This window comes from Cyrtonyx montezumae, unplaced genomic scaffold, assembly GCF_038088225.1.
Source record: "Cyrtonyx montezumae isolate F1298 unplaced genomic scaffold, pur_monq_1.0 scaffold_3, whole genome shotgun sequence".
NCBI classification, from domain to species: Eukaryota; Metazoa; Chordata; class Aves; order Galliformes; family Odontophoridae; genus Cyrtonyx; species Cyrtonyx montezumae.
This window is the reverse complement of record NW_027072034.1, coordinates 148,444,841-148,457,795: the sequence shown is the minus strand read 5'-3', so window position 1 is coordinate 148,457,795 and position 12,955 is coordinate 148,444,841. Positions and strand designations below refer to the sequence as shown.

The window sequence follows — 12,955 nt, the reverse complement described above, 5'->3', positions numbered from 1 at the left end:
TACATATGCACCAAGCTTTGGAGACCTTTTATGTAGTTAATTCTTCTTTTTTGGCTTAAATAACCATCAGAGCATATGAACACTTACAACTTACCTTTTAAAACCAATCTAGGACCATAACTATGGTGCTCGGCCTCCTCCAACGCCTCCAGCTTCTCCTCCTCCATCAGTAGTTATAAGCAAGAATGAAGTAGGCATATTTACCACTCCCAACTTTGATGAGACCTCCAGTGCTACTACCATCAGTACATCAGAGGATGGAAGCTATGGAACTGATATTACCAGATGCATTTGTGGCTTTACACATGATGATGGATATATGATCTGTTGCGACAAATGCAGGTAATGAATATAAATACATTAAGAAGGTGAAAATGACTTTAAACTGCATTATAATATTAAGTGCAATTAAGTAGTGATTTTAACTATCTTGATTAATAAAATAGAAGAAATTTCCTTCACCAGAACATTGTTTGAAAATTGTTTGGTTTTCTGTTAGGCAAAGTAGTTGAAGGCCAGTGAGTTTATCACACCTTATTCCAGTCTGTTTTAGCTATTAATGTCTGTTTCTTCATGCCTTGTGTATTGCTACTCCAGTAAGAATTGTATCTGTCCGGTATTTTCTCCAAGTTATTCATTTTTATGGCAAAGTAAAAAAAAAAAAAAATCTACATGTACCAAGTAATAATAAAACATCTTGGTAAATCAGGTACGTGTAAACTTAATAACTTGAAGAAAATATGGTGTTTGGACATAAACCTCTCAAATATCAGTTTCTGTGTGTATCAACTTTCTGATAATGTTCCATCTTTCTCTTAATCTTCACATGAGTTGACTTTTTCCATAGTTACTGAAATTCTTAAAACTAATGGTTTCTTATTTGGGAAGCTCAAGTTAAACGTTAAAACTTCTGTGTCCATGTTTAAGTACCTGCTTGAGCATACTGATGTGAGTGGGTGCTAATGCATTTCTGGACTTTGGAAAATTGAGCTTCGAGACTCCCAATGAACAAACTGATGTTACTTAATTTATGAAGTCATTGCATATCTCAGAAATAATTGCTACAGCTAATTAAAACATTAATTTAGGCATCATTCATCTGTCTGCACATGTAACATGCTTGTTCATTTTCAATGGCTCTTATTCACTTTATTTTAAATCGTGTATTTTCCTTCAATGGTGGAGCTGTAAGTAGTCACTGATTGGGTAGAATCCCCTGCTTTGAAGAGATTAGCTGTGAGGAGTTGGTTAAAGCTGTGAGAAATTCACAGGTTTCTTCTAACAATGTGGGGATGAGTGTGAACTACTGCCCTAGGTTAGCCTTCAGTCTAGTAAGCAGCTGCTCTTGTTTGGTGGTGGAAAACTACTAAAGATCTTCCTGTGCCCTGCAGCTGTGCTACCAATCAGTTCATGTCTGCATCTACCTAGCAGTGAAGCAAAGGACTATGTGGCATGGGTGTCACATGCTTTGCCACATGACTTCGGCTTAAGGTACAGAAACACTTAATGTAGGTATGCACATGTGTGCACATTAAGCCAGTGTGGCAGTGTGTGGCATATGTATACTCACATGGATGGAAAATGGAATCCCTTTGTGTTCTGATCTTTTAATACACAACAAAAGCTCTGATCCTAAGTAAAGCATAAGTGTTGATGCAGTGTGCATTAGTTATCTGAAGGTATTCATGTTTATGTTGCTCCCAGTTGCAGTGCTTTACAGTCTTTATTTCCAGTGTTAGAGGCAAGCTTTCAGCATGAAAAATGAGGCTAAGGAAATAGAGATGTTGGAGGCAGCTCCAAGGTTGGAATTGCAGAGTGATCAACAGAATTGAAAATCAGTGATACAGCAGAGTGATGTTGAAGACAGCAATTGTAGTAGTTGGAGTCAGTATTAAATCTGAGTCAAGATCATGGTAAAAAGAAAAAGATACATGTGCACACAGAGTTTCTAACATTTTTCTTAAAGTAACCAGACATTGGGGTTTTTGTTTTTTAGCGTCTGGCAGCACATTGACTGCATGGGAATTGACAGACAGCATATTCCTGACATATATCTGTGTGAACGTTGTCAACCAAGGTGAGTAGTTCAGTGGTTTTGAATTCCAGATAGCTAGAAGGAGTTGAGAATATTTAAAAATAAATAGATGGAGCTATGTTTCTGATGCAGCTGGTCAAACTGATATGTTTCCTTGTTCTCACTGATCATTGTTGTACCTCAGTAGCTGGTAAACGCTTGAAACATCTCTTGCCATAGCAGTGTCTCCTGGATCTGATATATTGGCCAGCCTGAGAAAACTCATTCCATCTTTTGTTTCGTTGCTGTCAAATGCGGAGAATTCTTTACAGCAGATCTTTCAGGTTGTTCTATGGATCTGTCAGTTTTGAGTACATTTCTGAGCATTCTTCCAAAATGCTGCAGTCCTTGCTTCAGAGATTTTTTGCTCGGGAATAGATACATTTTAACCTCCTCAGACTTGAAGTCCCTTGACAGGTCTAGGAAGGCATTTTGTTCTGTGTGGTAGGTAGATGATACCTGACCAGTGATAGTTATCCTGTGACGTACAGCATAAAATGCTTCCTGTTAGATGCATTGCAGGTTGTCAGTTGAATGCAAGACATGTTCAGAACACATTTAATTACAAAGAAATGATTATTTTTTTCTCCTGACAAAATGTTTGAACCCTGTGTTCTTAGGATCTCATATGATAATGATAATTTTGATTGGCAAGAGAATGTTTTAACGCCTCTTTTTTATAATTCATGGGCCAAGTGTCAGTCTTCCTTCTGAGCTACCTATGTTTTCAGTATGTTCTTCAAGTGATGTGAATACCATTGTTTGCTCTGTATTGCAGTGGAATGGAGGAGTGCAATATTGATGTTTTTGTAAGTGTTTAAACATTCAGTTAGTGTACTGTTTATTCTGTAATGGTCACTTGATAATAAATAAAGAAGTACTGTTTTAACTCCTGGATATATGGATACATAAATGTAAAGCATGGAGTGAAAGTTATTTCTTTATTTTCAGGAACTTGGATAAGGAAAGGGCAGTGCTATTGCAGCGCAGGAAAAGGGAAAATATGTCAGGTGGGTAAAACTTGATTTTTTCTTCACTGAAGGCTGTATCAACTGCATGTGCATGAGAGTGTTTACACTGTTTCCTGCTTTTTTGATTGCATTCAGTGTGTAGGGTTCAGTAAAACTATTTCTTACAGATTATGGATTTTTATATTATTGTTTATAAGAACATCAGAATAGTTGAAGTTCCAAGTGTTCCGTTAAAAGAAGTCATCCTTGTTGATTTGTTGGTTGTTTTCCTTACTGCTGTGGAGAAATTCAGTCTGAACGTTAAGAGTTCATAAAACTGAATATAACTTTTATAATGATACTTTGAGTAAGTTACTAAAAATAAATGGGAAAGTTTGAGGTTTCTTCTTCTGGGATAAGGAAGGGGTTATTAGGTTCACTTTATCTGAGGGGAAATGACTTCATAGCTCTATCATTTCTTCCTTAACAGTGTAGAAAACTTGTATCCTAATACATCTTAAAACTGTTGTGCTGCTGCTAATGTTCCTGACTCTGATAAAGAATTAAATAACAAGCTTTAAAACAATGTAGCATAATTGTGATGGAATCCTAATTCTCATTTGTTTGCTTTGTGTATTTGTGCTTTTTCAACTACAGAAATTAATACAGTTGTTTATTGTTGTACTCAGCCTCGTCTAGTTACCCAAACCTTTTCCATCTCTTTATGAAATTTGCTCCACATTTAAAGAACTTAAAAGCTCAACTGATGTAACCTGTCAGGAGCTCTGCCCAGCTATTGACAAAACATGGCATACTTTTGGTTGTCAGTTGATTACTTTGAAGCTGTTTAGAAAAGCCCTCACATGGGAGGAGATTCTCTGTTCTGTACCTTAATATGTTTTACTTCCAAATGTTGTCTCTGAAGTATGAGGGTATGTACAATCTACTTTTGGCAGTTAGACTCATTAACAACTTATTTAGAGCACCAATAATTATATTATTTTTGGTTTTTCCTGCTTCCATTTTTACAAAACAAAACTTACTTTTTATGAAGAGTTTGGCCAAAATGCTACATATTACAGTTCTTTTCTTAGAATTTTAAAATGTGTTTTTGCTGATTTTAGTAATAAAACAAGTACATTTGTTGTATGTTAAGTGGTATGATGACATTGTGAGGTTGACTATGAGTTTATGTACAGTACAGTAGAAGTTGATGGTCTGTGCTATTTAAATATTTTCTTAGGACTTGTAGTCGCACTGTGATTGTTCTCAGGAATAGAGGTAGTCAAAATCTCATGTAGGAGTTGAAGTTAGTGTTTGACTTAATCCTTAGTGCTAATCAGTCTTAAATCTGTTCTGAGCAGATAATAGGGAAAAAAAAGTATGTGCTGAATCTTAAGTATCAAAACAGAGTAAACCCTATGTTTCTCATACTGCTGAGGGTGTGACTTAGTTTGTGCTATTAATGTAATTTACAGTACCTAATCAGAGGGCAAGCATACATTAATTTCTGGCTAATTTTTGTTTAGCTTGGCTAAATGTACTTCTTGTCTTCATTGATATCCTGTGGTTCAGTCAGGCTTAAAGTAATTCTGTGTATGAACAGTTTACCATAGAGAGACCAGTGGAAATGGCCAGTTTCAATGGATGATACCAAGTAGGAAGAGCAAAAAAGCATTGATTCAAATGGCTCTATTAATAAAAAGTATCTGAAAGCAGCAGGATGTTACTTGTGACTTGGTGATAAGTTACAGGTGTTTGATGAAAGTCAAGATTCCACCACTTCTGTGTTCTTTGAGTAAGTATGGTTACAGTGTTTTTGAGGTTTATGTATAATACTTTTCATTTAAATGTGAGAATACTTTACAGAGTAATGGTTTTTATGTTAATGGTTACTGAAATGTTACTGAGCTTCGCTCTGATCCATCCAGAGCTAGAGTGGGGATATGAAATAAATCAGTTGTTTTACCTCAGGAAAAGAGTTTTTAGGGGTATCATTTGTGTGTGATACCAAGTGGGTGCTTCTTGTATGCTCACCTTTCTTGCAGCATTTCTGGACTGTAGTTCTGGTGGTTGCAGTTGTTTGTGGTCGTGTTTGGTTTGTTCTGGTATAAACGTATAGGGTTGCTTACTGTGGATTTGATTGCTTCCTGTGGATTAGGGGAGCACATCTATTAACTGTCTAGTCATTTGTGTCAAGGATTATTTTATTTATAGTTTTTAAAGATACAGTATTTAGATCTGTTACTTGTTCAGGGATGTTGCTTTCAAGCCCCCTGGTTGTTAAAGTGGTGTTGATAATACCACTTGCTGCTTAGGGGGAGAAGAGACTGGGCTCATAATTTTCTGAGTTTGTATCATGTCTTCTAAGCTACAGAATCTTCCCTTAGTACACTCTGCTGAGGCTCTACAAAGTGAAAGCAGGTTAGGAAGGAGCGTGTTGAAACAACTGTGTAATTATATGTTCACTTTAGGTAATTATTCTTTACAGATGGCTGGAGCACGGTTTAGATAGACAACAATATTAGTATTCTGCTTCTCTGGGGAAGATGGTGTTTTTAGAGGAATTTGCTTATTTATTTGCCTTAGCTGTGGGCATTCATGTATGGAATATGATGTTGGCGATTTCAAAGTTTCCTTGAGTTTTCATTTATTAACTGTTGTATAATTACTATACATTAAAATTATTATTTAGTTAGACTTCTGCATTTTTTTTAATGTTAGTTCATAAAATAGTCCCAGTAGAGACGCAAACAAGTTAAGAAAACGTCATCACCTTCTAAAACATCAGTATTCCCATGTCGTCTTACTATAGGTAACGTATAATTATTTGCCTAACAGACTTTAAAAGAAGAACCAAGGTAGTAAAACTGGATTGTTTACTATCATGCAGAGAGTAATCCTCTTTAAGGAATGTTGTGATTAAGAAAAATCTTGCGTAGCTGGATCTCTTCACAGCACTGTCGAATGTACTGGATAAGGCAACATCCCTTTAATCTCAGAAGGACTCTTTCCTCTGCTCTTATATTAAGTATTTGTTAAGCCTTGCATGCAGTTTCAAAAAGCTTTGCTTAGGGTGAAATGTATTTAATGAAGGCTGAATATTTGAAAAGCTGCTAGAACGTGAGAAGTCTGTTCTAAGCACATGTAGTCTCCTGTCTGTTTGTGCCATCTCTCTTAGAATCCTCTCCACACTTGATAGCTTTTCATCTTGACAGATCTAGGGTAATCCTGTTAAAAGTCAGGAAATGTGTTTGCCTGACACAAATGATGATGTATGCTAAATTTCATACTTTGGCTTTTAGGTCTTCTAATGTGATGAAAAATTTCATCAGTTTGTCTACAGTCTAGTTTTAACAAGAAAAATGGACATAACCTTTTCTCCTTGTGGGGAGTAGCAAAGTGGTATTGTTAGGGGATTTTTTTTAGAGAAAAAGCTTTCAACCACATTGACATACTTGCCCTGAGAAAGGCAATTAACAGTAAAAATTTTGTCTGGAGTAATTGATTACAGCTTGCATATGAGTGATTAATAGGATTTTGAAGGAAATGCTGGGCAGTTAAACATTTTCATCCCTTTTAGAATACCATAATCCAAGAGAATCTTGAAGCCATATTACAAGTACAGGCCAGGTATATATAGATGAATGAGTTAATAAATAATTTTTTTTCCTTTTTTTTTCTTTTATTCAATACTAATATTGCTTAAAATGAAATACCATAAAATAATTCCATTTAAAAAATTGAATCAGTGTGGTATTTTTTTCTTATCTGGCATGGCAAGCACCTGCTGATTACCTATGTCTCATGGGTTATTCATTTTCATGCTGTTACTGCTGTTGGTAAATTTTGCATATGAAGTTGAAGTATTTGTTGGTACACGGTTTTTGCTTTTAAAAGAAGGTGTAGAGGAGGAGTAACTAGTTAATGTTCCTTTTGATCGCTTACAAAGTGTTCTTTGTTTTAAAGATGGGGATACCAGCGCAACAGAGAGTGGTGATGAAGTTCCTGTGGAACTGTATACTGCTTTTCAACACACACCAACTACATTTACAATAGCTTCTCCAAGAGTTACAAAGGTCAACGATAAGAAGAGGAAAAAAAGTGGGGAGAAAGAGCAGAACATAGCAAAATGTAAAAAAGTAAGTGAATGTAATTTCTGTTTTTGTAACTATTACAGATGCGTGACATCTCTTACCAAGAGACACTGATTTCAAAATTCAGGCCGTTGTTACTAATAATATTTTTCTACGTGGGTTTACATTGAAGTTTAATACTCTGTTTCAGTACATGATTTAGTGTTCCCTGTTTGTTCCCCCCCCCGCCCATGGATTCAAAGTAAGATGTACTAGCTGTAACAGCTGAATTTTAGAATTGAGAGAGAATTTGTAAGGAGGAATTGCATTTTGCTGCAACACTTAATATAGCTAGAGGTGGGGCAGAGCCAACTTCAGGTAACCAAAGAAGGTTTCTGTGTCTAAAACCTTCAGTTGTGGTGGTTTAAGTTTAGAAATGTTTTCTGCCTGATGTGCTGATGTGACTTGTTGTCAAAATTCAGGTTCAGATTGTGTGGGAATCTGCTGCCAGAGTTATCTGAAATAATTTGGTAAACAGTGTCTCGAGAGAATACTGTTGAGATGTGAACAACATATTCTTTATGTGAGGGAAGAAAGTACTGTAAAGGAGAACAGGAAACCCTTTTACAAATATATTAACAGCAGGAGAAAAACTAAGGAAAATTTCCCTCCTTTACTCAACAAGGCAGGCAATATAACCACAGATGATAAGGAAAAGGCTGAGGTTCTCAATGCCTTCTTCACATCTGTCTTTAATAGACAGAACAGTTGTCCACACGGTACTTGCCCTGATCTGGAAGTCCGGGACGGGGTGCATAATGCACCCCCTGTGATCCAAGCAGAGACGGTCAGAGATCTTCTCCTCCATCTGAACTGCCACAAGTCCATGGGGCCAGATGGGATCCACCCAAGGGTGCTGAGGGAGCTGGCAGAGGTGATTGCCGAGCCACTTTCTGCCATCTATCAGCATTCCTGGTTATCTGGAGAGGTCCCACAAGATTGGAGGCTTGCCGATGTGACTCCCATCTACAAGAAAGGCCGTAAGGAAGACCCGGGGAACTACAGGCCTGTCAGCCTGACCTCGGTACCAGGGAAAGTTATGGAACAGATGACCTTGAGGGAAATCACACGACACGTGCATGGCAATAAAGGGATCAGACCCAGCCAGCACGGGTTCACCAGGGGCAGGTCGTGCTTGTCCAACCTCATCTCCTTCTATGACTGGGTGACCAGACAGGTAGATGAGGGAAAGGCTGTTGATGTAGTCTACCTGGACTTCAGCAAGGCCTTTGACACGGTCTCCCACAGTATTCTCCTAAGGAAACTGGCAGCCCGTGGTGTGGACAGGTTCACTCTTCTCTGGGTGGAGAACTGGCTGGAGGGCCGTGCCCAGAGGGTAGTGATTAATGGAGTTAAGTCCAGCTGGCGTCCTGTTACGAGTGGTGTCCCCCAAGGGTCAGTTTTGGGGCCCATCTTGTTTAATATCTTTATTGATGACCTAGACGAGGGAATTGAGTGTACCCTCAGTAAGTTTGCAGATGACACCAAGTTGGGAGGATGTGTCAAACTGCCTGAGGGTAGGGAGGCCCTTCAGAGGGATCTGGATAGGCTGAACAGCTGGGCTGAGCTCAATGGGATGAGGTTCAATAAGACCAAGTGCCGGGTCCTGCACTTTGGCCACAATAACCCCATGCAATGCTATAGGCTTGGGGCAGAATGGCTTGAAGAATGTAGAGAGGAAAAGGACCTGGGGGTGTTGGTTGATGCTCGGCTCAACATGAGCCGTCAGTGTGCCCAGGTGGCCAAGAAGGCCAACAGCATCCTGGCCTGTATTAGAAATAGTGTAGCCAGCAGGAGCAGGGAGGTGATCATTCCCCTGTACTCAGCTCTGGTATGACCGCACCTCGAGTACTGTGTTCAGTTTTGGGCCCCTCACTACAAGAAGGACATTGAGGCCCTGGAGCGTGTTCAGAGAAGGGCAACAAAACTGGTGAGGGGTCTGGAGCACAGGTCTTATGAGGAGCGGCTGAGGGAGCTGGGATTGTTTAGTCTGGAGAAGAGGAGGCTCAGAGGAGACCTTATTGCACTCTACCACTTCCTGAAGGGGGGTTGTGGTGAGGAGGGGGTGGGCCTCTTCTCCCTGATAAATAATGACAGGACGAGAGGGAATGGCCACAAGTTGTGCCAGGGAAGATTTGGATTAGATTTGAGGAAACATTTTTTCTCTGAAAGAGTGGTCAGGCACTGGAATGGCCTGCCTAGAGAGGTGGTTGAGGCACCGTCCCTAGCGCTGTTCAAGAAGCGTTTAGATGAGGTGCTAAAGGATTTAATTTAGTAGTTGGGTAGAGATAGTGATAGGAGGATGGTTGGACTAGATGATCTTATAGGTCCTTTCCAACCTTATGAACTTATGAACTTATGAACGTGAAATTTACTAATGTAATGAGTTGCTTTCTGCAGTGAAATTTCACTGGCTTGGATGAGAATTCTTTCCTTTAGAAGTGAAAAATAGTTACTAGTATCCTTTTGGAAATCTTAAGTACGTGTTTCCTTTTGAGTGAAAGGTTCTGAACATAGACTTACTGTAGTATATTATTCTGTTTTTATCTCCCAACATAATATGAGATGATTTAAAGAATGAAATTAGATTTTAGAAGGAAAACTAGTTTTATAGCTTATCTCTGACAGCTGCTTCCCCCTCCCCTCTTTCCACTACTTGTGCAGTGAAGGATTTGGACTACTTACATGCTTTCCCGCTGAGTGTGGAGCTGTTCAATAAGTAATTCTAGAGCTGCTCTTAGTTGCATTGAGAAATTCTAGGAAGTTATGCTGTAATATAGGAAGCAGGCAGAGTATGTGCATGTCCTGCTGGAACTAAAATCTGATGCACTTTTAGTTTGAAATGCTGATTTTGGTTTTTATTATGTTTTATTGGAGACAAGCTGCTGCCTTCCTGAAATTTAGTTGTAACTTGTCTGTTTTCTTGCATGTTTTATTGAGAATAGTCTGTACTGTAAGGGAGTTAATTAGTTAATTGGTTTTGAATTCCTTAAGAGAGTGTGTATTGCCACATGAGAAAATAAATGTATATCCTTTTTTCAGGCATTTCGAGAAGGATCCAGAAAATCTTCAAGAGTGAAGGTAATGTGATTTAGTAATTGTTTTGTTTTGTTTCAAACCTTAATTGTATGTTAATTAATGCATAGCTGCAGATGTGCTCTTGATGGTTTATAGTACTAAGTACTAAACTACTGTAAGTAATGAAGTTACTATATGATTATCGTGGTAATTTTAAACTGAGATATGAAAAGCTTGTCTTTTTCTTCTGCAGAGCTAAGCAAAGTAGTGTAATTTTTTTTTTCCTGAGAATACTTGGTTCTCAAGAGTCACCGAAGTAGTTAGGGCACATCTATGTTATGTGCAAGGGAATAAAGTTAGTGTATATCTCATCTGAAGCTAGTAGCTCCAACTCCAAGAGCCAGGTTAGTGGTTCTGCTCTGTCATACGTAGGTGTATCCATCTGGTGGGATGCTACTTGCAAGTGCTGGTGTAGTTTAAGGGATGGTGTTTGGGCTCTCTGCTTTCTAAGATTTAAATGTTACAGCATTCTTAGTTTTTGTGGGAGAAAAGTATGCATAGTGTGAAAACTAGGTATTTTCCTCTATTTATTCATCTATGAGATAAATACCTTTAAGTAGGACACAACTTAGGTTTCAGAGATATGACTGTGACTTGCAAATATCAAGACAAAAATCAGGAAATCAGAGGACAAAGTCTGTTTTTTTTTGTTTGTTTTTGAATGTGGTGTTTGTATAGTTCTGTTGCTTTTGTTTTTTTCATGGTTTTCTTGCATCACCTTTTTTTATGCTGTTTTATATGTATGGTTCCTTCAATGAACAAAATAAATATAATCAGTAACAGGTAAATTAAACTGCTGAACTACTTTCTGTTTTATTAATGTTTAATAGTGTCTCTGCTCAGGTGGATAGAAAAGGGAGCGTTGGCTGCTGCTGTCCGTAAGGAGCACTGGTTGGCTGCAGCCTGGCTGCTGTTTGTGAGGTCTGGAGGTACAATGGTACTTTCTTTAAAAGTGAAAGGACCCAGAGTGCTGCAGGGCAAAAAAATGTTTAGTGAGGAAGAGGCAAGGGGAGAAAAATGATTGGTGCTAAGCTTCTGACACTAGTGTACAGCCTTTTCACCTTAATGTATTAGTGGTAGGTTTTGTGAAGTTCAGCTAAGTGCAAAGCAGAAAAATGTGGCGTTACCTTGGAAGCTGAAAGGGGGATTTTGGATTTGTGTATAACGGAACAGAAGCTGGAGTTCTGTGTTTGCATATGTTCATAGAAACTGAGTAGAGAGAGAGAGATTTGACCTCAGTTCCTGCATTCATGTTGCAGCACAGGTTGAGGGAGTTTAAGTCTCCATCCTCATCCCACTAAAAACTAGAATCCCTATTTAAAATGTATTTCTGGAGTTGGGCAATATTTATGAAATGATGCAGTTTGTGAAAGGACAAATTTAATCGTGTTGAATGCAGTGAAATGCTTTTAAGTAATTCAGAACTTCAAACTGGGCTTCCTACAAACTGTACTTCCCCTTGGTATAGCAAAGGGGAAAGTGTGTATGAAATGCAGTTACAACAGGACTCAATTTTCGTAGGTACAACAATGACTGAGCAAGGCTGTATATAAATAAATTTAAATCAATGGCATACCTTTACCCTTTGTTTTGTAGCATGTTGTAGACTTATTTTGTTGAGCTTACTGCTTAATAGTAGGAACATGTCTAACAAAGAAATTTTTTTTTTCTTACCTTGTAATAAGTGATTGCTTACTTAACTTACAGGGCTCAGCTCCAGAGATTGATCCTACTGACAGTTCAAACTTTGGATGGGAAACTAAAATCAAAGCATGGATGGATCGTTATGAAGAAGCAAATAATAACCAGTACAGTGAAGGTGTTCAGAGGGAGGCACAAAAAATAGCTCTGAGATTAGGCAATGGAAATGACAAGAAAGAAGTCAGCACCAGCAATCTGATTTTCAAACCTCCAGTAGAGGTGAGGAGCTGTGCTGTGTTTTGTTGTTGCTTGCTCTCTGTTTTGTGCTGTAAGTTAGCCACTTAAATGAAAACAAATGCAGGGGTTTTTTTTGTCTCAGCAGTCCTAAGCATCAGTTGCACCAGCTTTTTCTTAGTTTCCAATAGATATTAGTACATCCTGTACCACTCCTAATTACGTTTATACTTGCATATCAATTTTCATAAGTCAAGGTGCTCTAGTAAGCCTGAATTGTTCTTTAAAATACCTTTTTTATGGAGAGTGTAACACAGTAAACTCTGCTCCTGCTTGTCTGATGTCTGAAGACTATCAGGTAATGTTAGAGTAGGAATAAATGTCAAAGTTGCATTTTTCTCTGTATGTTCATCAGCATGTTAACAGTATGTGTTTTTCATAAGATGTGGTAAGTCAGTTCTGGATTCTAGGTATTCAGATTAGAATATAACTGTCATTCATGAAAGGTGTTTCTGGCAATCAGTTGGTATCACAACTGGTGTTTGAGTCTCGTAATCATGTAATTTCTAGGTTATGAAGAAATTGTGCATTGTCTTTTTGTTCTGTCCTTGACATCAGTTACTTAACCAGCTTAAAATCAGGGCTGTATTATAGACCTTAGCATTTTGTAGCAGAAATCTCAAGGAGTAGTTACTGTAGCAGATTAATAGAAGCATCTTTGCTTCTTTTCCTCAAAGACGATCATGGCATATGGGACAGCCTCCTTAGAGGAATATCCCTGCTTACAGAGCCTTTTTCCTACATAGAGGCTACTTCCTTTTTGATTGGCGCTGACAGTTTTG

General features: G+C 38.3%; 1 protein-coding gene across 4 annotated transcripts in view; it reads left to right on the top strand.

The window, feature by feature from the left end:
• Positions 1–12,955, top strand: part of KMT2E (lysine methyltransferase 2E (inactive)) — a 61,606-nt gene that overhangs the window by 26,656 nt on the left and 21,995 nt on the right. For all 4 annotated transcript variants that reach the window (XM_065743623.1, XM_065743622.1, XM_065743619.1 and 1 more), the window contains 6 exons: positions 113–342; positions 1,997–2,077; positions 3,026–3,084; positions 6,994–7,166; positions 10,203–10,241; positions 11,946–12,158. In XM_065743623.1, the coding sequence (XP_065599695.1) occupies positions 113–342; positions 1,997–2,077; positions 3,026–3,084; positions 6,994–7,166; positions 10,203–10,241; positions 11,946–12,158 (795 nt within the window). The remainder of the gene's footprint in view (positions 1–112; positions 343–1,996; positions 2,078–3,025; positions 3,085–6,993; positions 7,167–10,202; positions 10,242–11,945; positions 12,159–12,955) is intronic.